Here is a 25695-nt window from a genome sequence, read left to right on the forward strand (position 1 = left end):
TGACCCTTAGGAAAAGTTTCTTGCATGACTTTTCTTGTTCTCCCCCTTCCGCTTTTTCCTTGCGGATATTCATTTTTTTAAATAAAGGGCAACTGCACGTGCACACCTTACACAAAAAACACCTGCGCATGTGATGATCATTAAACTCTGAAAGTGGGGCAATTCGGCGTGACCTTTGCTCCTCAGCTTTTCTTTTTTTTCTTTTGTTTTGACCCTTCCCCCCAACATGTTGCTTTACACACTGAAGAATTTAACGTCATAACGAATATGTGGTTGTGTACTTGTGTCAGTAAAAAGAAAAAAAAAAAAAAAAAAAAACGTCAAAGTTCGTCTATTTCTGTAGAACATGTTTTTTTTTTTTTTTTTTTTTTTTTTTCTTCTTCTTTCCTTTTTCACGTTCCCTTTAACCATTTTGTGTTTCCACAAGTTTGAACTTTGTAATTTTCGCTTGTACTGTTTGGAGTTTTTTTTTTTTTTTTTTTTTTCTTCTCTTCACTATACTACTGCGGAGGACAACAACACTCTGCTTTTTACACAACAGAAAATTTGTTAAATTCAATTTAGTTTTTGTGTTTCCTCGTCCCTGTGTTACGTTTGTCCCCATTTGGGTACACCAAAGTATCCGCTTCTCCTTGCTTCCTTCCCCGTTGCGTTTTTTTTTTTTTTTTTTTTTTTTTTTGGGGGGGGGCCCCATTTGAAACTCCCGCCTTTTCCGAGTCTCTCCCCCAATTTTGTGGATGGGTCTTCGGAAGAGGGGAAGGCACATTAATGAGCATGGAAGTGGACCCATCGCCACTTCCAGAACGTGTTTCACCAAGGGGGGAAGTGTCTTCGTATCCATGCACGCATAAACGTGAAGAAAATAAAGGATCAAAGAAAAAGCTGACCCATAGTTACAGGCCATTACATGCGATACTATAAAAAAAAAAACAAAAAAAAAAAAACACCATGTGCACATCACAGTAACAATTTGGAGATTTCCCCCACGAAAAACAAAGAATAGAGTACAAGTGGAACATTTTAGTGGACTCCTTTTCTTATTCTATACTTGGCAGTTGGAAGCCACGTATATAAAAACACACACATAGTCGTATTGGCCGACTTTGCGCAAATCCCCATAGGAGCAGCACACGGTTGATGTATTACAACGTGCAGGCGTATTTGTACATGCACACACATTTTTAGGTCTGTCTATACGCCCTGACGAAGTTGACAAAAAGAAGTGGCATATTCTAACGACGCCGAGAAACATGGAAGACAAGAAAAGGAGCACTCGAGGAACTGGCTTAGGCAGAAGCGTAAACGGAGCCATAAAATTCGTCTCCAAGGGTAAGAAGCTTAATCACCATGGGGGTGGTAATGGGGAGTTGGCGTCGAATAGGTTGAATGTCAGCACGAGGAAAAACGTAAGCAACGGGGGGAGTGCTACCGTTAGTGCAACAGTTGGCGCCGCGGCTACAGGTGGAAGCCAGAGGAGAGACCACTCAGTAAACAATGTTGATAAGTTCGAACTGAAGTGCCGAGAATATCTAGACAGTGTTTTAAAGATAGGCGAATATGTGACATTGCCCAAGAGCATCAACAATGAGGAGGAGAAGAAGAGGTGGAAAAAGGCCCACTGCTTACGTAATAAAATGAAGCAATACGATCATCTCACGAGAAGAAAATTGTTCCAACGAAAAAGTGTTAGTAATAATGCAAAATTCAACAGGGAGAGATACATTATTCTAAATAAAATCCCCAGGTATAGGGAAGCCTTTCCTTCTGTCATGGACGACCCGTCAAACAAAATCAAGGAGGACATCATTCGTACGTACCTCAAGACACACGCTGCTTACATCCTATCGGAAGGTCGAAACGGAAATAGCCGCAAGTGTGGAAATGGTTACAACGTGAGTTTTTTGAAGAAGGGGCCCAACAGCTATCTTTGCAGAGCAGTGAACAAGGACAGGGGGGTGGATTCCTGCTTCCCTTACTACTGTGGCTCACCAGCTGCGGGGCAACGTAGGTCAAGTAGCACAAGAAATCATCCGAAAAGTAAGAAGAAGGATTTATCATACAATTTGTGGAAAAAGATCATCCTCGAGGGAATAAAAAATGGTAGCATTGACGTTGGAGGTTCTGGCGGTGTTGGCCGTGCTGGCCATGTTGGTCGTGTGAGCAACGTTCATGGAGTTCGCAGCGTGAGCGGGCGCGCTCCGAGCAAGTATGAAATTCTCATCAACGGATCCTACCACAATTTACGGAACTCGACTGGCGGCGTGAATGACTCAGGGAAAATTACTCGAAAAAGTGTCCTCAGTGGAAGCAACGAAGCGAGTAGAAAATTGTCAACAAGCACAAATCACACCTCCAACAGAATAGTCCTACACAACGAAAAAAGGGAAGATGCATATGTATTTAAACCGCCTAGAACGAACGTGAAAATGTCCCCCCCAAGTGCGAAGGTTCTTAAAAGTTCCTCCACGTACAATTCCCCTGTGGACTCGAAAGAGGAACGCACACAAGGTCGCGCACAAGGTCGCACACAACACAAGACAATACTAAATACCCACAGTCAACACTCAAATGGGAATTCCTTATGTTCGGATGAATCGATAAATAGACTTATGTACGACAAGTGCAATGTGGAAAGTGAGAAGTTCTTTTATAAAAAGGATCGCTTTTCATTACTGGGTCGGATTAAGAAAAACAAGGAAATCGAGGTAAGGCTCGTATTGAATAAGGTGTGACACAGGAAAAAGCGCTTCTCACAAGAAGGGGAAATAACCCCCCTCGATGAAGCAACCTTTGTGCAGAAGACTCCAAAAGCACTTAAGAGATTTGACGCATTGAAGAAGAAAAAAGAATATGTTTCACCTGAACATGTGTGCATTTTTTTTATTTTTTTTTTTTTTTTTTTTTTTTTTTTTTACTGTTCATATTGTGTACTTTCCCCCCACTGTATGGCTAGCCAAAATGCCGGGCTGAGGATTTCCCAATTTTTTCTCTCCCCCCTCGTTTATCTAAAATATAAGATTTAATGTAACATTGTTGTATGTTTGACTTGTGCGTTTTTTTTCATTTTTCCGTCCATTGGCCCTTACGTCGTTCTCGATTTTTTAGTTTTTTAAAAGTAACCGCATCGTAGTTGTGAAGACAGCTGCTTTGCAAGTTCATGTAAAAATTTGCACTTCAGTATAATTTTTTTAAGTTTAAAAAATAAAAAAAGAAAAAAAGAAAAAAAGGAAAAAAGGAAAACAAAGGGGAAATGTGCCTAGCGAAGGGGAGCCGGGCAAAGCAAACGTGAGCAGTGTAACGTGGATTGGATAAAACAAAAGGGGGGCACCTACGGAGAATCCCCCAAGTGTGTCAGCGAGATTTTTCCATGTATGTTATGCAACCGGAAGACGCCCTGTAAAATTCCCATTGGGAAACGCACAGAGAGGTGTCCACTGCGGTTCTTACACATGACGTTCAGCTCCCTCCACAGCAACAAAGCTTTATAATTTTGAAAAAGAACATAATTATCAAATTTATAAGTTTTTTGATGAAGGTGAAGGTCAAGCGAATAACCACGTAGATCAGAATTAACACAGCCACACATTTCAGCAGCTTGATAAGAATTATCCTTTTAATTTCATTTGCACTGACGGCATCCTTCCCAGGTCGTAAGGCATGCGTATCTGGATTTCCTGCATTTGCGGGTCCCTCCTTCAACTTTTTAAATAAATAATTGACAGCGTCAAATATGAAGGTGCCATTTTTAATTATGTCTGTAGGGTTTACAAGAGATGCAGCATCTATGAAATTTAATGTGTAGTCATTTCCATCATTTTTGTTTTTGTTAAATAAATCAAGAAAGCCTCTTCCTGTATTATGACTTTTGTCTGTTTGATTTTGGTTGTTAATCTGGTCTGATTCGTCTTTCCCCTTTTTATTCTTCTGGTTATTATCATTTAAGTGCTCGTCATCCTTCGGGGGCTTTCCCCCATTTGTATCGTTTAGGTTGATACCTTTCGCAGAAGTGAAGAAGGTAGGAGGGCCAAGATAGACTACCCCGCTTAGGAACAGGAACAAGAAAAAAAGATATGCATTTTTTCTGATTTTTTTCTTTTTTCTTTTTGAATCCTTCATCGAGGTGATCTTCGCGACCGCCATGGTGGATCAGTTCATTTGCGCGTTTCATCTAAAGGGGGGGAGGCGTCATCTGTTATAGCGGCGTTAGCAGCGTTATCGTTATTGTCGTTGTTGTCTGTATTGGCGATGCTGTGGGTAGTAATAGCCGAAGCAGTCATATCCATATGTGTTCACCCTGTTATGCCGCTCTTCTGAATGATAAAACAGGAGCGATGAGAAGGGATGCTTCTTATCTCTTCCCGAGGGTGGCGCTCTGAACGTAGTCTCTACTTAGCCATTGCTATAGTTGACACATTACTGTATTAGTGCGCCATAAAAATATTCCTCTCGGGAAAAGCAAATCTCGACGCTTTTTTATTTTTCTCAAAGTTGGGGTAGGAGAGGCGAAAACGGAGAAAAGAAAATGAAGAAACCGAGGAACAGAAAGGAAGCTTTAGTAGCCAAGTTAGGGGAAAAGACATTCGGAAATTCCCTCCTTGGGCTTATCAATCACAATTCGATGGCATTAAATTTTTTTTTTTTTTTTTTTTTTTTTTTTGTCTACTTTGAAGCTATATGCCTTACGTCGGAACCCCGTGCACACAGCAGGACTGGTGGGTGTTCCGCACGTTGGGCTTGACCCCGTTTTGCGTTCATTTTGTTTCGCAGTGGAGGGAGGTTATATGTTTTTCGTAGGACATCACCTGGGAGGTTACGTGGTGGGGTACACAGAGAACTGATTTTCTGCTCACTGTGCTGTGTGCGATGGGTCCTGCTGGGTTCTAATTTATCGAACCAGATGAGAATGGCCCCCCTCGCACATTCCGCATTATCGCGCAGCCATCGACGCACCGTACAGACAAAGACACACTGTTTCCATTAAATCCTTATGAGCCAAATAATCATATAGCATTACGCTTTCTGCTAATTGGTATAGAGAAGAGGCATTATTTTTCTTATGCAGGTGTGTCGTATATGGGGGGAGGGGTCACTCCTGATGGAAGAATTCTTTTGTCCCATCATAATGTGAAATGGAAGTAGTTCATCCCAGCGTGTTACATTTTATCTTTTCCTTTTCTACTGGATGCTAATTTTCTTTATTTAAATATGTAGTTTACATCCCTTTTATTCTTCCCCCCTTGGGGGTCTGTGGGCGCATTTAAAGGGTTTTCCCCCGAAGAATGGTAAACCCTGTAAAATCACCCCGCTTAGTGATTTACCAAACGGGGTGGGGAAGAAGGAAAACACATTCATTTTTGTGGCTGCAAGGTTGCTTAATTATGCCCCAAAGTGAACGAAAAATTCACGCATGGTATAATTCATGCCTGCTCCACAGCATGCATGTGTTACGGCACGCGGGGCGCACAAATCAGCGGAGCAGAAAAAAGAAAAAAAAAAAAATTGCAACATTGTAATTAAGTGGGGAAAAGGAGGAAATAGAGCTATCAGGACGATTAACTAAGTGGATTTATTTTATGCTGAAAGGAATTCCTTCGCAAAAGCGTCAGCATAGCGAATTTTTCTAAATGTTTTAAATCCCAAAGCGTTTGTGGAGGTTTTTGCACAATTTTTGTGCCTTCTCCTACAGGCGGAAAAGTTTGATTTGTTTTTTTCCCGTTGACGAGGCGCACGTTCAGCTGTTGCCAGCGTGGTTTCTTCCATTCAGTGGTTTCTCTAACCCTTTACCACGCTGGAACACCAACCCATGATATGACATGCGAAAATGACATGAATGGAGAGAAAAACATTTTGCAAGAAGCACAAAGTGGAAGGAGATTCTCCACCCAAGTGTCCATATATAGTGTAGCGGCCAAGGCAACATTGTGAAGGAGAAGAAAAAAAAAAAAAAAAAAAAAAAAAAAAAGACCTCATTGAGGGAAATCAATGTGCAAGACGTCGAGTAAGGATCATTTGGGTGCAAAGTTGGTGAATAATGGCTAGGGGGATGATATGGGGTTAAAGGGATCGGCGCATAGAGAGTGGTAGTTCCCCACGTTTCGCTGAAGGTGGCGCCATTCCGCCGCCTGACCGCTGATCTCTGATGACTGATCGCTTACACCTCACGACACAATGATCAAACTGGAAGAAGTATTCACGCTCGAAATTTTAATAAAAATTTTGAGCAAGATATTTGTAAAGGGGAACTACTGCATAACGAAAGAAGACATCAACACAAAGAACTGCCGAGTGATGATTTTTGAGTCCAAATTGGACATGGCCCATTATAAGAAAAATGGAGACGAAGAATTCATAAACATGCTCTTTTATTTTTACAACAAGAATTATTTGTTCTTTATTGTATACTGTCTGAACAAGAAAAATATTGTCTACTTGAATTTCTTCAACCCATTGCTAAGTGAGAAGGAAAGTATCGAGTCGATCAATTTGTTTTTTATTAACAATTTTTTCCCTCATATTATTTTGGGCCTGAACAATGGAAAAGTCTTCCTATACAATCATGAAGGTATAATCTGCATGCAAAATAAATTCGTAGATAGTAAAGTAAAACTGATTTTTGTAGAACGCCAAAAGGAATATATTCTCTTTGTGTATGAAAATAACACTGTGGTAAATACAAATTTATATTTGATTAAAAGAGCGTTGGAAAGTAATTCAAAAATATTACCACTAGATTATTCCTTCACCGTTAATAAAAATATTATAATAAATCATATCTTTTTGAGAAACAATAATTACTCTGCTGATGTTTTTAAAAAAGATTTATATTGCATCTACAGTAGGGATGATTTGTCTAGGTACATCACAGACGCTATTATTTCACATCATCCCCAGTGGAATAGAATTGCCAATGCCAATTATGTAATAACATCTAAGACCATGACCATTTCGATACTTTGTCTTATTCGACAAAATGCTACTAATAATGACCTTTTAACAAAGAAGGAAAATTTTGGAGCATCAGAAAAGCTGAGTTCCAGAATTAATAATTTTTTGAAAAACATGTTTACGAAGAAAAATGATACGTCCAGTGGGATGGTAACTACGTCGTCTTCTTCAGGAGGGATAACTTCCCAATCGGTGGCACCTTCAGGTGGTTCAGCCTCAACAGCCTTGTCACTTCCTTCTCCGGGTTCTGCGTCTTGTTCCACTGGAGCACAAATCACAGAACCTAGTGCTATCATTCCACAGCATAACACATCAAATACGTATGGAAGCGTTACAGATAATCTCACCTCACAAATTGTGCACTGTTTTAACGACGCGAAGAGACAAATTATTGACATTTGTATTTGCCCCTGGAATCAAAACTTGGTATTGGCTTTGGATAATTTAGGAAGGATATGTCTATTTAACATTTGCACTTTGAACATTTTGCACATGTGGAAAAGTTACCGATCAGCGTTTATGAGTTTTATTCAGAAAAGAAAATTGAGTACTCGTCCTTCGGCTAACTTGTCCAAAGGGGCGATAGTCACTGGTACAGACGCAACTGGTACAGATGCAACTGGTAATGGGGAAAACGAAGACCAGATGGATGATAAGGCAATTTTTTTTTACCTAAAAACGAGAAACCTAATCGAAATTTGGGATCTCAGAACGCTACACAAGGTGTATAGCGTGCGTACGTATGAAGATCCTCAGCTTTTTAAAATATTTTTTGCTGACCATAACGTTCCGAATAAAATATACTTCTTCAGCACCAGTCACCATGTCTTCTTGATGAACACCAACTTTGAGTTGTTTCATGTCAAGTGGCCAGTCTGACCTTCCGCGGTGCTGCGAAATGATGATGATACCTTATTGTTATAGTACCTCGTTAGCTGGTCCAGAGTAGCCATTACGTGGAATATGCATCGTGCCTTTTTTTTTTTTTTTTTTTTTTACTACACGAGTGTCTACCTCTGTAATGCCTCGTGTGACCGTAGGGGGAGTTTTGCTCCTCGTCATTTTTATTAACCCATTGTCATCCCTATTATGTTCGTCAATTCCCCTTTTCGTTTCTCTCATCTATGAAGAGACACCACCACAACAACATTTTTTTTTTTTTAACAATTTGCGCCTACGTGCCGATTACAGTAGTGTATATATGCCGCGTATATGCTACACCCTTTTGATAAGGTTCGGTAGTCGCCTTCTCGCAGCTAGATCAGCTTTCCCATTCCAGTTAGGTAAAAAGGTATATTAAAGGAAACCTCCCCGCGTGGGCTGTTTGTTCTTATTCGGCGTGGTGCATTGGGGAGGATCTTCCTTTCGTACCATCGGATGGTAAAAGCATATCAATATTGGTTGTGAAAAAAAAAAAAAAAAAAAAAAAAAAATGATCGGGAAATTCCTACAGCAGTGTATGTTGCATCTCCCCACGGTGGTGAGAATAATCGTGTGCATGTGAATGGATTAGGTGTGAAAATGTGTACACATATATACATGCATGTATGATGTGTGTTCGTGTATGAGCACGCGTATGTTTAGTTATAAATACACATGTGAATGCACAACCTTGGTCATTAATTACTACTGGGGTGAGGCACCTGTTGTTTAGGCGGCCTCAATTTGGGTACCAAATCTCGGGGCGCCATCTTCATCTACTTCGCCTTCTTTTGACCAGTTTTTCACTTGTGCACATCTTCAATGCTTCCCTTCCTGGTTCTGGATTAAACTCTTTAGTGCCTTAGGGGGATGGACGTGGTTGTAATGGTGCGTGACTGAGCAGAGAGATTGCGATGCGTGCATAGGCAGATCGCAGTGATTCTGCACTTGTGGCACTCCGTATAGGAGGCAAAAAAAAAAAAAAAGGATGGAAAGAAGTTTCCCTCCATGAGAAAGCCCTCAGGGTTTCCTTTTTCTTTCGTCTTTCCGTTGTACCATTATAGTTTCATTGGTTGTAATGTCCACGTCAGCGTGCTTGAAGTTATATTTGATGCCCTCCTTCTTCGTGAACTTTTTTTTGTAAAAATCTTGCATTGGGGGTCCACCGTGCTGGTGCATGTGTTGCGGGGGATACATCTGCTGAGGGTACATCTGCGGTAGGTGCATTTGCTGTGCGTAGATTTGCTGTGGGTACATCTGCGGTGGATACATTTGAGGTGCGTAGTAGTTGGCGTTTTTGTTATTTTGGTGGTATCCACCCTTGGCGATGTGGACATTTTTGCTATTCCCTCCGAGGGGGAGTCCTCCCATGTTTCCTACGCTACCTCCTACGCTACCACCTACGCTACCTATTCTGGGCATGCCACTCATACCGCTTATATAGCTCATATCGTTGTTTGTCCCGCTCGCCGTGCCATTCTTTGACGCCTTCAGTAGGGACTTGAGCGAATCCAGGACATTGTTCACCTTGGCGTTTTTAATACTCTCTGGAATGGAATTATCTACCAAGTTATATGGCACACTTCCGCTGTTATCCCCCTGTTGTGTATGGTCATTATCTAGGCGGAGTAGCGAGTTAATAATAGGAGTTATATTTATGTTGCCTTGTGGAGGCGGAGTGTTGTTATTTTTAAGTACTTCTTGGTTGCTATTATTCAAATGGGCGAAATTTTGCCCATGGTGAATTTTCTTCCCCAGTGTATTACTTGGTGAGTTCGTTTTCATGTTGCTTTTATTGTTTTGTAAAAAGGGTTGAGGAGATCTCCTGTTGATGAGGATGCCATCCAGACAATTCATGTCGTTATTGATTCTGTTACTACCATCATTATGCGTAGTGTCTGCCAAGAGGCTGCCATAAATTAAGGTGTTGTCATCAGCATAGTGCTTCTGGTGACTCCTCGCATAGTTCTCATTGCTAGTTATATTTGCTAAGTTGGCGAGGTTAACCATGTTTGCAATGTTCGCTATGTTGGATGCATTGGCCAGGCTAGCCAAATTGTTGACGTTGGCATTTGTCATGTTGGCGTTTGTCATGTTGGCATTTGGCATGTTGGCGTTTGTCATGTTGGTGTTTGGCATGTTGGTGTTTGGCATGTTGACCATATTTCCTCGGCTTCCATGACGGGGAAGATGGTAAGAGGTGGACTCATTAGTTATTCTGTTCGAGTTGCTAGATCGGAATATGTCCATAAGACCTTTCCCTCCATCTCTTGAATGGAATTCTTTATGCCCACTCCCGATGTGGTTGGCACTTGCAGCGTGGTTCAAACTTGCCAAACTGTTAAGATGACTGACGCCCACATTGCCGGTATTGGCGTGCCATGTCTTGTCGAAGTGATCACCCTCGTGAGTTCTGTTATCAGCGTACTCAGAATTGCTTCTTTCTTTTAGTATCGAAATTTGCTTCATTAAGAGTTCTGCTACTGTACTGCTTATTTGCGGCTGATCGGTCTGCTGGGCTCCCACGGGGGATGCACCCAATGCATTATCATCCACGTTCGCCCCACTTCCCCAGTTCGTACCGCCAACACTGCCAATGGAGCCTCCTTCGTAGTTCCTGTTCGCTCGGGTCACAGACCCTATGACCCTGGGTCCATTATTTCCGTCCCCGATATCTACAGCGCTTGAGTTATGACCATTCACGTAGGAAAGTAGGTCTACATGCTCCTCCTGGTTATTAGCATTACTATTTTTAAACCATCTGGCGAAATTACTTTTGGTGAGATTCTCTTCATCATTGTCCTTAAAAATGCTGTAGTTATTTTGGTCCATCAAATTATTATTCTTTGCTTTCTCATTATTTTTCCAGAATTTTTTTATATCTCCGAGGGTGAATATGTCATTGTTATTTCTCTTAGCGTACTGTGAGGGATGATCCCAATATCTGTCTGCTTCACTGGTTTGGTTTTTCTTCCTCTCAGGGTGGTCATGTGGACGCAGGTGGTCAAATGGGGTGGACTGTTCCTGTGGAATGGAGAAATCGTGCATCAGCGAGGTATCTTTACCACTGCTTAAATCTCCACCATTGGAAAAATGAAACGCCCTCTTGTCTTTCTCGTATTTGTTGTTCATTCCCATTTTGTTGTGAAACTGATTCTGTTTGTTCATGAAATATTCTTGTCCAGTTAGGTGCATTTTACCCTCATTATCTATGAACAGGTTATTTTCAGGGAGGTGGTAGGAACTGTTGTCTACATTTTTAAAAGATCTAATGTTAAAGCTGTTTCCCACGTGGGGTGTATAGCCTTGGTGGTGCTTATTATTCTTGTAATGTTCTTCATTGAATGATGGCCTTACTTTAACATAATTTGGGATGATGCCCCCCCCATTTGAGTTCATAGGAGCGTTTTGTAGACTCCCAAAATTGGAGTGGCTACCGAAATTAACATGGTTGCCATAGTTAGAGGAATACCCTGAGGTCATCATATGCATGGCGTTGTTTGGGCCAAACCTGTCTCGGTTAAATTTGTTCAGAGGCGCCTTGTTGTTATTTTTATTTTCCTTAATGAAGCAGAATTCAATTTTGGCTTCTTCAGGCTTGGTCCTTTGGGTGTCCTTCTTTACATCCAGAAATCTCAGCAACAGCAACTCGTACAACGAGTATTTCAGGCATTTTTGCTTTGGCGCGCGCTCGTTGTAGGTGGCTTCGTCCACGTCGGCATCGGCATTGTCCAGGTCTGTATCGGCATCGCCCACCTCTGCATGCGATTCGGCTGGTTCGGTCGGTTCGGTCGATTCGATCGCCGTTTCGGTTGTCGGCTCTTCCTTTACCTCCCCCTTTGCTTCCTCCGTCTGCGCGCCGGCGTCGACTCCCCCAGGCCGACTGGAGCAGGGATTGCTCACATCCTCATAATAGTAGTGATACAGTGGTGTGTACGGATCCCCCTTCTCATTATAAATCACATCGGTGCTAATGCACGTTATCCTTTTGTATTTGTAGATATGCTTATACGTTAGCTTGTAAAGAGAATTATAAGACTTAAAAATTGAATTCCCATTCTTGTCTAAAACGCTGTCACATGATGCGCTGATGGACTTGTTCTCACTTCGGTTATCGACGACAATGAAATTTGTCGAATCTACCATTTCTGCTTCAAGCGGGGGATTGAATTGATAATGCCCTCTGAGGGACGCGATCTTATCTACCTTCAGAGGGGGAGGGGGAGAGAGAAGAATCTACCCGCGCGGGTGCTCTCTCATCAGCAGGTGTATCTACGTACACGTATGCGTGCCGTTTGACTGGACAAACTACACAATTATGCATGCGCAGCTGCCCTCAGGTTAAATCTAATTTAAAAAAAAAAAAAAAAAAAAATGAAACTCCTCTACATACGTCTATCAACGTGAATGTTCATTCGTAGGGGAAAGCGATTCAACATTAACGAGAATTTAATTTCACGGAAAAAAAAAAAGAAAAAGAAAAAAAAACACAAAATATACGAACCGCATAAAGGGCAGAATTCAAACATGACGCCCCAAATCAGCTGCTACTTATACACCCGCTTGGTCTACTCGCAATGTGGCACTAATACTAATTTAAAAAAAAAAAAAAAAAAAAATTATTTTTTTTCCTTACGAAATGTTTTTTTTTTTTCTGGTTTAATTTTTCATCTGTGCTTTAGAGAATGTCACAGACCATTTTGCTCTCCACATTTACCGTGGTTTCTCTTTTGGTTGTGCAGATATTGTGGTGCTAATTTGCCCGTTTGGGTTTGTTCTTTTTTTTTACTTTTGAATTCTCCTTCCCTTTTCGTGAGTGAATGTGGTTCCAGCGATGCACAAGGGGGATTTGTCCAGGGCACAAGTTCCTGCGTCCTTATCTACACACACACACTTACACACATGTATGTATGCACATCCTCATGTGCGTAAGAGCAGGTTATGCGAATGGACACAGATTCAAAAGAGGGTAGCAGTGGACGCCAAAGACAGTGTCCGCCTGCTGATCCACTTTTGGGGCGCGTTCGATTGTGTATCGCCTTTGCACAGGGAAGTACACAGAAAAGCTTCACGTATGTCTGTGAATACTGCCCATGTGTACATATGTGTATGTACATATATACAGGCATATATTTGTGCATACACAGGTATATACACTAATGTGGGCGGGTGGCCTTACTTCAATTGAACGCCAAGGGAACGAACTCTCAGTTTAGGTAAGAGAATTTTTCCTCACTATTGTTCAGAGGAACTCGCAAAGGTTTTTCGCGAAGCCCATATACGTAAAAAAAAGGAAAAAAAAAAAAAAAAAAAAAAAAAAAGAGGTCTCTCAAAGAGTCTCTTAAATGAAAGATGTATATGGAATGAAATGAAGCCGCGTTTACAAGTGGGCATGCGAAAACTTGTACAAATGTATAAGCACGAATGTATGAATGTAAGAACCTATGAATTCATATGTGCTGATACTTATTTATGTATATACGTACATGTAACAAGCGCATTGTACATGCCTGTACATGTGCGGAATGAGAGTACCATATACGATACGCGATGGAGAGGAAAAGGAAGAAAAAAAGGAAAAAAAAAAAAAAAAAAGAAAAAGAAAAAAAAAAATATGAAAGGAAAAGAACGTATGTTTATACAAATGGCACATGCACAATTACCGAAGATTGGAAAAAAAAAAAAAAAAAAAAAATCTTCTGTGCAATCAGGAGAAGGATGTGTTCTCGCTTCACAAGCTGTGTGCGTGTGGTAGCATTCCGCCTTTGCTCTATACTTTGCAAAAATAATTAAAAAATAAACGGAAGCCTTAAATTGTTTTTTCTTTTTATTGGCTATTTCGCCTAGTTGGCGCATGAAAACTGTGAGAGTTTCTACGGGACACACTCTTCTCTCTGTATATGCGCTAGTCGTAGGCTAAGGTTTTTTCTCTGCGCGATGCGTCATGGGGTTACCCAGTGTATTCAGTTGTGGATTCGAACAGATTCTTCAACCACGTAGAACCGTACACTGGGCTAATCAAATATTTCTTCCCACCTTGCAGTCGCGCCTGCTCCTCTTTTGGCTGTGCACCAGGCAAAATTAATCGCGTAGAGGAGCAAACGAACGAAGACTAGTGTATATTTGGTGAAGAAATAGGAAAAAAAAATATACACGGAGGTGTAGGTAATGCGATGACGAAGAAGGGCATCTTATATTATCTTACTTCTATGTATTCGCGCTCCCGTAGGAACATGAATATACACAAATGTATGGAAATGTGAAGGTATTGTCTATGCACCCTTTCGATTTTCGTAACGGTGGATGCAATCTCACTCATTCCTACAGAGCCATAGGAGTGCTTCTCTTTTAAATGCGAGAGCTGTCAACAGAAGGGTCATCTTCTGTGCCTGTGTGTACGATCAGTTTGTGCGAATGTGTATAGGCGCGTAAACAGGCTTCCATCCCAAGGGGGGAGGTGTCACACGTTCAAGTATTATGATTTGAAATAAATGGCTTCACAGAACGGATTCATAGAACAGTTTTCTTGGCTGTTGAACCACCGGGGTGGAGGTAGACGCGATCGCGTACACGTAACAGCGTAGCACCAACGCTACAATTTTGCATTAAAAACGGCACTAGGGACAGACGCAGATTCTTTCCACGTGGCATGTACATGTATTAGAACATAGAGGCGTGATGTTCTATGCAGACACTGCACGCCCGTGTGCATACACATGTGCGTTCGAAGGTATGAGTGATGTAGGCGCTTCTTCGGAGTGCGGAGGTGACTAAAGCAAATGAGGCGCCTTCGCCTTTCACACGTTTGCAGTAGCGTGCGACTAGATCCACGCACGGGATGGTCCTACGCTCTTGCTATATGAAGCAGCGGTAAAAGGGGCATGAAAAATGTACATTTAATCTATGCAGATATCGCTCTTGAATAAAAGAAGGAAAAACTGGTATATGCATTTCAGACACTTTACACTTGAAGGGGGAAAAGAAATAGCGTGATATAAAATAAAAATGAAAAAGGGATAAAAAAAAAAAAAGATAAAAAAGATAAAAAAGAAAAAAAAGAAAAAACGAGGAAATAAATCAACATATCAGATGAACAATAAAATGAAGATTCTTCTGATATGTATATTTCGCTGCTTTAGCAAATGAGCTAAACGGAATAAGGTCACGCCATGTCACGAAGAGAACATGTGTGAGCTCATCCCATTTCATTTCGTTTCGTTTCATTTTTTTTTTTTTTTTTTTTCCTCAACTTTGTATGAGAAGTGTAGTGTATATACAGGACGAACAAACGTATCGTGTGGTATATTATTTAAAAATGATGAAGAAAGAAAAAAAGAAAAAAAGGACTTTGTCAAAACCTTGGTGATAAATTTTTTTTTAACATTTTATATTTCCAACAGTTTAAAGTAACTGTATGCCTCTTAATTGGGAATAAAATAATGCAGAGTGGTAAGTGTCAAACGGATAGAGCTAAAATAACTGCTTCATTTTTTTATATTAACATTTCTACACCATTGGAAAATTTGTATTTCTGTTGAGTGATTTATTTACACTATTACGTGCCTACTTATTTGGTGTGTTTTATCCAATGGAGGAATTTAATCCAGGTGATCCCTCGTTCCTTATTCCTCCATTTCTCCACTGCATATCTGAAGAAATGGCTAGCCGTCGGCAGCGGTGAGCACACCCAATTTGTTTTTTCGTGGTCGTCCTGACATGGCTTTGTCTGTCGAACGCACACATGGACAAACATTTGAAGATAAAAAAAAAAAAAAAAAAAAAAAAAAAATGAATGGACCCTTGTAACGGCTATACCCCAGATGATTTTCGGCGGCACACATTCCTTTCAGCCCCCCAATGGGAGAAAGCATAAAAAGCGTAAGAGGTGTAAAAAAGCAGCGCCCATGTGAAGGAAATTTCGGGATAACGGAATAAAAAAGTAACTGCCCTCTACTCCTGCATAGCATAGACATCGCAACAATGTACCAGGGAAAATAAATCCATCAAAATGAATGGCATATCAACCAGTCGCCCTTGACCCCACGTTGATGTATTTATATACACAATTCCCCATTTAAAAGGAGAAGAAAAAAAAAAAAAAAAAAAGAGTATTGACAGATTAAACAAGTATTCTTACACGCCCGTATGCACGAAATTTACCTCTATTCCCTTTGTCACTTTTTTTTTTTTTCATCTTCTTTTTCTGTTCCTATCTTTGCCAATTTGTTATATGGAAGGAATTCAATGGAAAATTATACCTGTCAAAAAGGAGCACTCACATTTGTATCTATGTCACCTTTTTATGCTGCATTCATATGTATGTCCTTCTCGACTGACCAGTATGTAATGCCAAGGCGCCATAGTTTTAATTACATGTGGAGAAAATAAACTGAAGTAAAATAAAGAAAAATATATGAAACTTTAAAAAAGCGGAAACTAATAATGGATAACATATACGCAACTGGAGAAGACTCACCAGCAAAGTTGTGCTGACCCGGTTGGGCGTTTCGTATACTCATCCTACTCTTCTGCTTTTTATAGGACCGCACTTTCTTCTTCCATTTGTTATGAATATTTTTTTTTTTTCCTATGGCTCTTGGTAGAAAAAAAAAAAAAAAAAAAAAAAAAAAAAAAAAATACTGACACTTTTTACTAAGGCCAGAATCAACGGCCCAATGTATAACTTATAAGTTTTAAGTATAACAAGAAGGCACACGGGATGGGGAAAAAAAAAAAAATAAAATAAAAACAGTTGATTTCCTTGGCCTCTTTGCTTAAAAAAACTTCTCACGGTGAACTTTTAACTAAACTTATGCCGACTGGAAATTCAGCATTTTCCTGGCTAAGGGGTAAAGGGGGGGAAATCCGAAAAATTGCATAGCTCATATTATTATATTTTAAACGCTAACTTTTTCTTTCCCAAAACTTGCCAACCGCCACACTCTGTGGTTGTTTCATTCCATGGCAGAGGGGCTACCCATGATGGATGATGAGAGGACGCGGGTATGCTGAAGATTACCCCTTTAACCCATCTCGTGTATGTGTGAATTCACGTACTTAGGGTCTTCGCCATTATGTACGCGCTCGCGCGGGTTGCCACAAAAAAGGACGGAAGAAAAAATATATGTATATAAAGATAATTATATTTATATGTAAAGGTGTACTTTACTTGGCTTATCTCTTGCTGAGTGCTAGGGGGGGAAAACCGAAAGTACGTTAAAACATCGTTTGCATCATTGTGCATGGCAGAACTGTTAACAAGGGAGGCGCTTTGAAGAAAAACAGGCTCTCTTCGTTTAAGGTTTATCGAGAAGGGTGGGTCATAGTGGACATCCACCCTCACGTGTATGTACCAAAGGCTCACGTGTGAGATAGACCCATCTGCCAAGTGCCAGTGAACCCCAGTAATAAATGGAGAACGAAGTAGAGTTGAGCATTGAGGAGACAAACAAGCTGAGGGAGAAGCTGGGGTTGAAGAAGCTAGACGTCGAGGATAAACAGGAAAAGAAGAAGAATAAGAGGGGGTTGTCGAAAAGTGAGCAGGACAACGAAACGAAGGGACGCGCCAAACGGGGAGGCAAGAAGAATGGGAAGAAGGAGGAAGATGAACAAGAGGGGGAAGACAAAGACGGACGAAGCAAAACGAATGAACCCCCTAAAGGAAGCAACAAATCGGTGAAAACTATCAGCGAGGAGTTTAATGACGACATAGACGATGTGGAGAAATGGATAAACAAAACGAGAAACACCATTGATAGGAAGTTGGCAGATGATGAAGGCATCAAGTACAGTGACGATGAGGAGGAAAAAGGAAAAAAAAAAAATAAAAAAAAAAAAAATAACGTTAATCGTAGCGTGACTAGTGGCCATGCCACGGTGGAACATAAAAATGAAGAACTAACAGATGACATGATTTTGACATTGAAAGATCAACATGTCTTAAATAATGACGAAGAAAAAGATTGTCTAATAAATGAGGAATTAAAAAAAAAAAATGTTAAAAGCTTACTAGCTAAAAATGATGATAGTTTTTGGAGAAAAAATTATTATGACCCCCTCTCATACTATGATGATACGAATAAGCTGAATGCAGACGATGGCTCAGCTGTTCATATGATTTCCAAGTATGATGAAACGAAGCACACCATCGATGTGACTATTAAGTATGACGAAGATGGTGATGACCATGATGATGTCACTGCGAATTCTGGTAGGGGGAGAGCGAAGGGGAAGGGAGGCAGGACTGCCAAGAGTAAGAATAATCGACAGGAGGATGAGGAAAAGGGGGAAGGACAGATGCAGCACACGCAAAAAGCGCTGTCAATGCAGAAAAGCACTAGCCCAGATGGCCTCTTCAAGATGAAGAAGAGAAAAATCAAAAATATCAACAGGCGGAAGAAGGAAGAGGACGCTTGGGCCTTTCTGTATGATGATCCAGAGGGGCAGGATGAAGAGGGGGATGCTCATGAAGAGAAACAAACAAAGGCGAGCGCTACAAAAAGGAATACAACTGAGGGAAAAACTCGAGGAAACGAACAGAACAACGAAAACGCGAACGTAATAGAGGACGTTCTTAAAAAAATAAGGGACGAACAAGCGAACATGGATTTTAATGGCTACTTCGATTACGACCTGGGCGAAAACGAAGAGAACAAGGAGCTGTACGAACTTCTACAACAGGGGAATACCTTGAAAAGGAGAAAAAAAGAAATGGATTACCAAAAGGAGCTCTTAAAATATATAGTTATAAATGATGACGTGAAAAGGAACGAAGAGACCAGCGGCAATGTCATTAAGTTGTCTGATGCGTCCGAGTTCTGCAGAAGCATAACTCTCCCGATGGAGATACAGGAAAATGAGAACATGGCGAAGCTGCAGAAAGGGGGCAGGGGCCTTCTCGACGTAGACGCAAGCGCATTGCTCAGGGAGGACCGCTTATCCAATCCGCTAGGTTCGCCTAGTGTGAATGCAAACGACGATATGTTAAGATCAAGTGATGGGAAGAAAGGAAAGGGGAAAGCCACCAAGGGTGATCAAGCGAACGACGGCGATAGCCATGAAGATGACAACAACATGAACTTGAACGATGACGAATTTTCCCAAGATGGGGTGTCTGAAATTTTTAACGAAATTAAACTGGATGAGGGATTGTACGGAGCGCTGGAATATTTAAAAACAAAAGGAGAATTAAATATGGAGGAGAAAATATACCGAAATCCGGAGAACAGACCATTGCACATGTCCACATCAAAGCATGACATAAAATTGGACTACAAGAACGACTCGGGGAAAGTAATGACGCCCAAGGAAACGTTTCGATATATTTCTTGGATTTTTCACGGGAAGAAACAGGGAAAGAATAAAATGGAGAAGAAAATGAGGAGGATGGAGATCGAGCGCCGCTTTAAGGAGGATCCCATGGGTTCCCTTCCCACGCTCAACGTCCTGAAGAAAGTGCAGCAGGTCCAGAAGAAGTCGTACTTCACCTTGTCCAATAATAATTGAAAGGGTGGAAAAAGTGCAGAAGAGGAGAAGGGGATAAATGCAGTGGTGAAGAAACGTGAAAGCGGAGGGACGAAGTAGCCTTTCCTACGTGTGCAACTTTCTGTACGCATAAGACGAACGTTACCCTTTTGCAATTTCCCCTGTTCATGACTCTATATTTTTCTTCCATTTGTGGAGAATGTTGATGCTATGATGTGTTCTTATTCGCCACATTCTCCTTGTGAGCTTCTCCATGAGGAAGATGCACTTCTCCCACTTTTTCCCCATTGTTTGTCCATGCCGGAATCGCACCGTTGCACACACCATTGCGTCAATTTTGGTTCATCCATTTTTTCCCCATCCTTTGCACATATATATTTGGCTATTTTTTTTTTTTTTTTTTTTTTTTTTTTTTCGTTTTGGCTGTTTGTTCATATTTTTTTTTTTTCCGAGTTTCGCTCGGCTCCCCTTTTTTTAGTGTCCCCCATGTATGCGTACAGACATGTACCCCTACATTCGCATACACACATATGTGTCCATTTTTCCGTATTTACGTGAAGACATACCATTTTTAGTTAAATAGTTAAAAAGAAGAAGAAAAAATATAATAATAAAATCACTACAATGTTGCGCGACGTTTAAAACGGCATTGTTACAACGTCGCATTCAATTAGACAAAAAAAAAACGGTGGCCAGGGCATGTACGACATTTGCTTGGTTCGTTTGGATGCGAACACAAGCAAGGTGCTTCACCCTCGTTATATCACTCTCGCCCGTTATGCTTTCTTCCTCTTTTCCTGGATGTACCGATCCAGCTTTTCGTTAAACTTCTTGCAGATGCTTATTTGTTCAAAGAGGTGAATTAGCAGCGGCTTCCCCATGATAAGCACGCTGTTGTACTCCTCCTGAGGGGTGTATACAAAAAAAAAAAAAAGGGGGATGTGGGACGGAGTGGACGGCATTCGTTCGGGGTATGACAAATGAGCATTAATAAATTCGACCTCACTCTTCCGGTTTTGTACTACACACACAAAAAAAGCTAGCTTATAATATGTCCATGTTGGGGGGGTAGGGCTCAGACTTACCTGCTTGGCTTGTACCTCCTCTTTAATCTTAGACAAATTTTCCAGAATCTTGTTCCGCTTGTCCTGTTCCGGAATGCAGGATGTGTAGAACAAGTTCAGCAAATAGTTCACCTTCACGTGGTAGTCCTTCACAATGTCGAGAATATGTTGCTCGTACTCGATCGTGCCTATCAGCATGGATTGGTTGCTCTGGCACTTCTTTGTGTTGGATACAAACAGGAGTCTCCCTACGGGTGGGGGGAGGAAATAAAGGAAGAAATATGGAGAAAATAAAGGAAAAAATATGGAGAAAATAAAGGAAAAAATATGGAGAAAATAAAGGAGGAAAAAAATGGGAAAACTTTTTTCCTTTGCAATGCACTGGACAGACGATTTCATTAATCGGCTAATAACGCGAGGCGCTTGCAGGAAACCCACCTATATTGAACAAGTCAGTGTAGTTCTTCTTGCCGGCGTTCTGCTTAAATGTGTTGAGTTGGTCCAGAAGGGTGGCAAATTTTTGATTTAGGCGATCCGCAACCTGAGCCGACTCTTCATTATCTGCCTCATCAAATGACCTTTTTTTTTTTTTTTTTTCGATTTGAAATTGTAACTCTTTTTTTTCCTTCATGGGATTCAAATCGGTGTCCTCAATTTTATTTTTCAAATCTTCGTAGAAACTGTCTAGGGTAAATTTTTTATCCTTTATCATCCCAATGCAGTAGTTATTAAATTTGTTAATTAGGAGGTTTTGGGAATTGCCCCCTTTGGAATACTTTTCATTCGTGAAGAGTCCAAACCCCTGGGCACTTTCTTCATTTAAATAGTAGTTGTTGTTAAAAAGGATATTTTTTTTTTTGTATGACTTGGTGGACAAGTATTCCTTTAAAATACATTTTTCCAATGTCCCTTTTATGTCTTGATTTGGATTATCCATGTCGTATGATAGGGAAAGATTTTTGTAATATGTATTTTCTTCTTCATCTGTGGTGCGTGTTCCATCCCTTCGGCCATCAGTCCTATCCCCACCTGTTTCTGTACTGACTCCTCCTGCCCTCTTCTGCTGGTCACTCTTAATGGAGAAGAAGTTTTTATTCCCCATTATGTCCTTTTCATTTTTATCGTAAAAAAATAAATGGCTATATTTGTTGTTAAAAAGGAAGAACCAAAACTTGCTTTCGCTAAGGATATTATTGGCCATGTAATAATCGTACAGCTTCTTCAGCTCTCTGTTCTCTGAAAGAATAACTCTACTTATTTGTTTGTTCATTTCGACGCTCTTTGCCATTTTCTGTTCCTCCGTTATGAATAAGGGTTCCTTGAGAATTCCCTCCTCCGCACTGGAGCTGATATTTCTGTACTCATATATGTCGCTTTTGTGTATTTTGTAAAATTCTTTTTCTGTTAATATGTTGTTTTGGATACACATTTGGTAGAGACTTTTCAGTTGTGCGTCAGTCTCTAACATTTTGTGCAGGCTGCTTAGCGACTCGTTTTCCTTGGCGTTATCTTCTGATATACTGTTTTGCTCGCTATGGTCGCTATCCTCACTTTGGCTGCTCTCCCTATTTTTGACACTCCCATGGTGGCGTATTCTTGTAGCAGCGTCCCCTTTACTTGCAATGTCTTTGTCCTCCCCGCATGTTTCATCATTTTCCTTTTTTACAAAACGTGAGGGTGCACTCTCCTTTGGGGTAACATGTTCTCTACTAACATGATCGATAGTGTGATCTCCTTTTCTCTCCTCCTCTGCAATTCCTCTGGATTCAGCTTTTGTTGTGATTGCCCCAGAGGACTCCTCGTATACTTTATACTTGTCTCTAATTAAGTCCAAGTTAAATTCTATGTAGATGTGATTCTTTATGTTATCCCTATTCAGCGTGTTGATAATCTGACATACCTTGTTGTTGTCTTGATCATAGAAAAACTCAAAAATGAAAGACTCCGTGTTATTATAGTCATGAAAACAAAAATTATTTTTCTTATTCGTTATGGCAAATGTGAATCTAGTTTTACTTTTTTTCTTTGATTTTTCCGTTTTCTTCCAACTGAATACACATAGCTTCAAGTCAATGTCATCAATGAGGAAAAGGGAGTTGCTTTGATCCTTTTCCTTTTTCGTCTTCTCAGATATGTACACAAGGTATCTGCTCGTTACGTACAGTTCCCCCTTCTCATTATTGTACAGCACTTCAAACGATGCATGGACTTTTTCTTCCTCCATGGGGGGGAAAGGGGATCTGTCCGTTTTGTTCCTGCCTATTTTTTTTTTTTTTTTTTTTTTTTTTGCTATTTCTTCGGGGACCTCATAAACAGTGTGGCAGTGTAGTATTCGCACACACAACTACCAGCATAATAGGTAGTTCTCTCCGCAATTTTTCAGCCTAATGAATGCCTGACATGGGGGTAAAACATACAACTCCTCGGTATGCCTCAAAAGAGGGGGGACACTCGAACAAATCCCTACGCACGTGCCGAAGTGAGCACGTTCTGTTGATTGCGGAGTCCCATTTGAGCGACACAGGAGGAACCCATTAAAAAAAGGGGAAAGTCCATCAATCGCTTTATTTTTTTTTTTTTTCTTCCTCTATCCTTATTTGTTCTAATTTTCCCTTTTGTTTTTTTTTTTTTATTTTTATTCCATTTGATGGATTTTTTATTTTTACCGTTAGTTTGGGGTTCAAATGGGGACAAAAAAGGTTGACAAAACAGCGCCGAAAAAAAAAAAAAAAAAGGGAAGGCGGAAAGGGTATAAATGTCGCTGTCAAAAAGGACCAAAATGGAAAAAAAAAAAAAAAAAAAAAAAAAAAAAAAGGAAACTCCTTTTTTGGGTTTCTCTTCCACAGAAATAAAGACTTGCGGGATAAAATACCACAAAGGGTGTTGGGAGGAAAGCCTAATTTACTGCATGTGGGGGTTGTGATGAATCCCCGCCACAGGTAATAATAAAGTCATTCCTCATTATCATGGCAGTCAAACTTCCTCCTTATTGTAAAACTGGAGGGGGCATTTTTGTATTCAATATTCTCCACCTTCTTATGAGCCACGAGAAGGTGTTTGCTTTTGCTGATAGCTTTTTCGTGAAAGGACCTCCACTGCTGCGTTTTATTTGTATATTCTTTATTTATCAATTCACTTTTTTGTTTTTTTTTGAGAGCTATTCTTTTTTTCTTTTTTCTCATTTGAACTTTTAAGGAGTCGTTTTCCTTTACAATTAAGTTTTCAGGAATTTTATATCCTGCGGGGGTGACTATTTCCTTCACTTTTTTTTTTTTCTTAATTCTGACCTGGTCGTTCTTTACGTACTCGCTTGTGTTGTATCCGATGTAGTTGACAAGGAACGAATCGCCCATGCTCTTTGAGACGATGCAGTCGTACCAGAGGCTGCAAACAGGAGGGGAATAGAAACGGGAGTGTAGGTAGGTGTGTAATTAGGTGTGTAATGGGGGGTGTAATTGGGGGTGTAATCAGGAGTGGATGATTAGTAGCTCAGATTGGGTACTCAACATGTTGATCGCCATTCATGCCTAATGCGCTGAATATGCTTCTTTCTTGCAAAAAGAGGGGGGAAAGCGGAAAATGCCTCTTTATTCGGGAGGTGGCCCCTTTTCTTTTGGCAACTCCGCTTCCCCACCCCCCCTTTTAATACCCCTTTTTCTTACCCGTCCTTCTTGTAGAGGGCTTGGAACTGGCTGTTCTCCGCGAGCGCAGACTCCGTCAGTACCTCATTAAGGAGGACATATTTGGGGGGTATCATTATCTGCTCATTATTTTCAAATATATTTATTAGCAGTTGTTCTATATCATTTTCTTTAACGACATTTTGGATCAGTCCATAGACTTTTTTGCTTTCGTAGATGAAGCTGCATGTTCTCCCAATCAATGCGCTTGCTTCCCTGGTGGCATCTTCATTTGCATCATCCTCGGGTTCTTTCTCCAGGCCTGGCCCCAGCGATTCTCCTTCCGCTTCGTCTAAGAAGAGGGAAAAAAAAAAAAAAAAAAAAAAAAAGAATAATAAAATGAGTGATCATTCTATTTGCATCATTCTTTTATATGCAAATGGTTACGGTTACACACATCCTCAGGAGCGCTTTTCCATGGGGTGGGAAGGTATACTTAAATTATATACTTATCTTCTGCTCCCCCTATTTGCCTTTTACACTCACTTTGTTTTTTATAATTTATCAAATCCAGAGTTAAGTTTATGACCTCCAGCATATCACATTCTAACTTCCTCAGGTTTTTAATTTGTTCATCTTCTTCTCCTGTGGTCTGTTCATACTTTTTTATTTCTTCTCTCACCAAGGCTAACTGCTTTTCATATTCCACTATTTTCCCCTACAATGGAAAAAAAAAAATAATAAAATAAAAGGGCAATTGCATTTGAAGGGTTCACGATTTGATCAAAGAAGGATATGTGTTGAGAGCTTTTGGATGCCATACTGCAACTGTTACAGAGATAACATATTGATGACTTTTTTTCCAGAAAGACAACATTTCCCCCCTTCTTTACATTTGCTTATACGACTGAACATTTGCACTGTTCCATTGCGCAAATGCTAGCACACTGTTGATCACACGGTTCATCAAATCTTTGAGTCTTTTTTTTTTTTTTTTTTTTTTTTTTTTTTTTTCGTGGTGAAGGGATGAGCGTGCAACCACGTAAGTGTCAAGCGCATCATAATATGGGTGCGAATTTTGTCGCAGGGAACGTACCTCTAACCCCTCCAACGTTTCGCTAAATTCCTCCATTTCATTTGTTGGGGTAAATTCTCTAGGGGAATATGGAAAAGAAGTGGGGAGTTACAATGAGCTCGCGAGGGGTAAGGGAAGAAGCATCTGCGTAAGTACATAGGAGGGAAGGATATGTAAAGGCAAACGATTCCTTCGCCCCGTCGCTAAAGATTGATGATGCAGAGGGGATCAGCAGATTATCTGTTCCTCTCGAACCATAACCGGTTTCGAACAAATCCTCGGCTCTCTATCTTCGCCTCTAATTCTTACGCGACCCTTTTTCTCCTCGCCCAAGGATCACCCTAACTTATGGGCCATAGCGCAAACGATACATTTTTAATCTTGCCCTGTTCATATTTTCTTCCAACATCGAAAGATAGGCGAAAAAAAAAAAAACATAATAAAAGGAATAAAAGGATAAAAAAGGCCAAGCAGAAATGGAAGAACCGGCAAGATGGGAAAAATTATTTGCGGAAAAAAAAAACGGGGAATTTTGGGAAGCGGAAAAATGGGCACAAATTTTCCACGCGGAAAAGAGGGAAAAAGA

The 25695-nt window shown here is 40.5% G+C and overlaps 7 protein-coding genes across 7 annotated transcripts; 3 read left to right on the forward strand and 4 right to left on the reverse strand.

The window, feature by feature from the left end:
- Positions 1-1250: 1250 nt before the first annotated feature.
- PKNH_0816300 (conserved Plasmodium protein, unknown function) lies at positions 1251-2732 on the forward strand (the record flags this gene model as incomplete). The annotated part of the gene is made up of 1 exon (XM_002258767.1): positions 1251-2732. One exon carries the CDS (start codon positions 1251-1253, stop codon positions 2730-2732), a length of 1482 nt encoding a protein of 493 aa, XP_002258803.1.
- A 724-nt stretch (positions 2733-3456) lies between these two features.
- On the reverse strand, positions 3457-4140 carry PKNH_0816400 (conserved Plasmodium protein, unknown function; the record flags this gene model as incomplete). The annotated part of the gene is made up of 1 exon (XM_002258768.1): positions 3457-4140. One exon carries the CDS (start codon positions 4138-4140, stop codon positions 3457-3459), a length of 684 nt encoding a protein of 227 aa, XP_002258804.1.
- A 2028-nt stretch (positions 4141-6168) lies between these two features.
- On the forward strand, positions 6169-7824 carry PKNH_0816500 (Rab3 GTPase-activating protein non-catalytic subunit, putative; the record flags this gene model as incomplete). The annotated part of the gene is made up of 1 exon (XM_002258769.1): positions 6169-7824. One exon carries the CDS (start codon positions 6169-6171, stop codon positions 7822-7824), a length of 1656 nt encoding a protein of 551 aa, XP_002258805.1.
- An 861-nt stretch (positions 7825-8685) lies between these two features.
- Positions 8686-12012, reverse strand: PKNH_0816600 (conserved Plasmodium protein, unknown function; the record flags this gene model as incomplete). Its single annotated transcript, XM_002258770.2, has 2 exons — positions 8686-8727; positions 8923-12012. 2 exons carry the CDS (start codon positions 12010-12012, stop codon positions 8686-8688), a joined length of 3132 nt encoding a protein of 1043 aa, XP_002258806.2.
- A 5265-nt stretch (positions 12013-17277) lies between these two features.
- PKNH_0816700 (U4/U6.U5 tri-snRNP-associated protein 1, putative) lies at positions 17278-19371 on the forward strand (the record flags this gene model as incomplete). The annotated part of the gene is made up of 1 exon (XM_002258771.1): positions 17278-19371. The coding sequence occupies one exon, from the start codon at positions 17278-17280 to the stop codon at positions 19369-19371; it is 2094 nt and encodes a 697-aa protein (XP_002258807.1).
- A 755-nt stretch (positions 19372-20126) lies between these two features.
- On the reverse strand, positions 20127-22638 carry PKNH_0816800 (conserved Plasmodium protein, unknown function; the record flags this gene model as incomplete). The annotated part of the gene is made up of 3 exons (XM_002258772.1): positions 20127-20255; positions 20436-20662; positions 20853-22638. 3 exons carry the CDS (start codon positions 22636-22638, stop codon positions 20127-20129), a joined length of 2142 nt encoding a protein of 713 aa, XP_002258808.1.
- A 727-nt stretch (positions 22639-23365) lies between these two features.
- On the reverse strand, positions 23366-25166 carry PKNH_0816900 (uncharacterized protein; the record flags this gene model as incomplete). Its single annotated transcript, XM_002258773.1, has 4 exons — positions 23366-23798; positions 24077-24386; positions 24581-24752; positions 25131-25166. 4 exons carry the CDS (start codon positions 25164-25166, stop codon positions 23366-23368), a joined length of 951 nt encoding a protein of 316 aa, XP_002258809.1.
- Positions 25167-25695: the final 529 nt, after the last annotated feature.

The sequence above is a fragment of the Plasmodium knowlesi genome, assembly GCF_000006355.2.
Source record: "Plasmodium knowlesi strain H genome assembly, chromosome: 8".
Classification (NCBI taxonomy): Eukaryota; Apicomplexa; class Aconoidasida; order Haemosporida; family Plasmodiidae; genus Plasmodium; species Plasmodium knowlesi.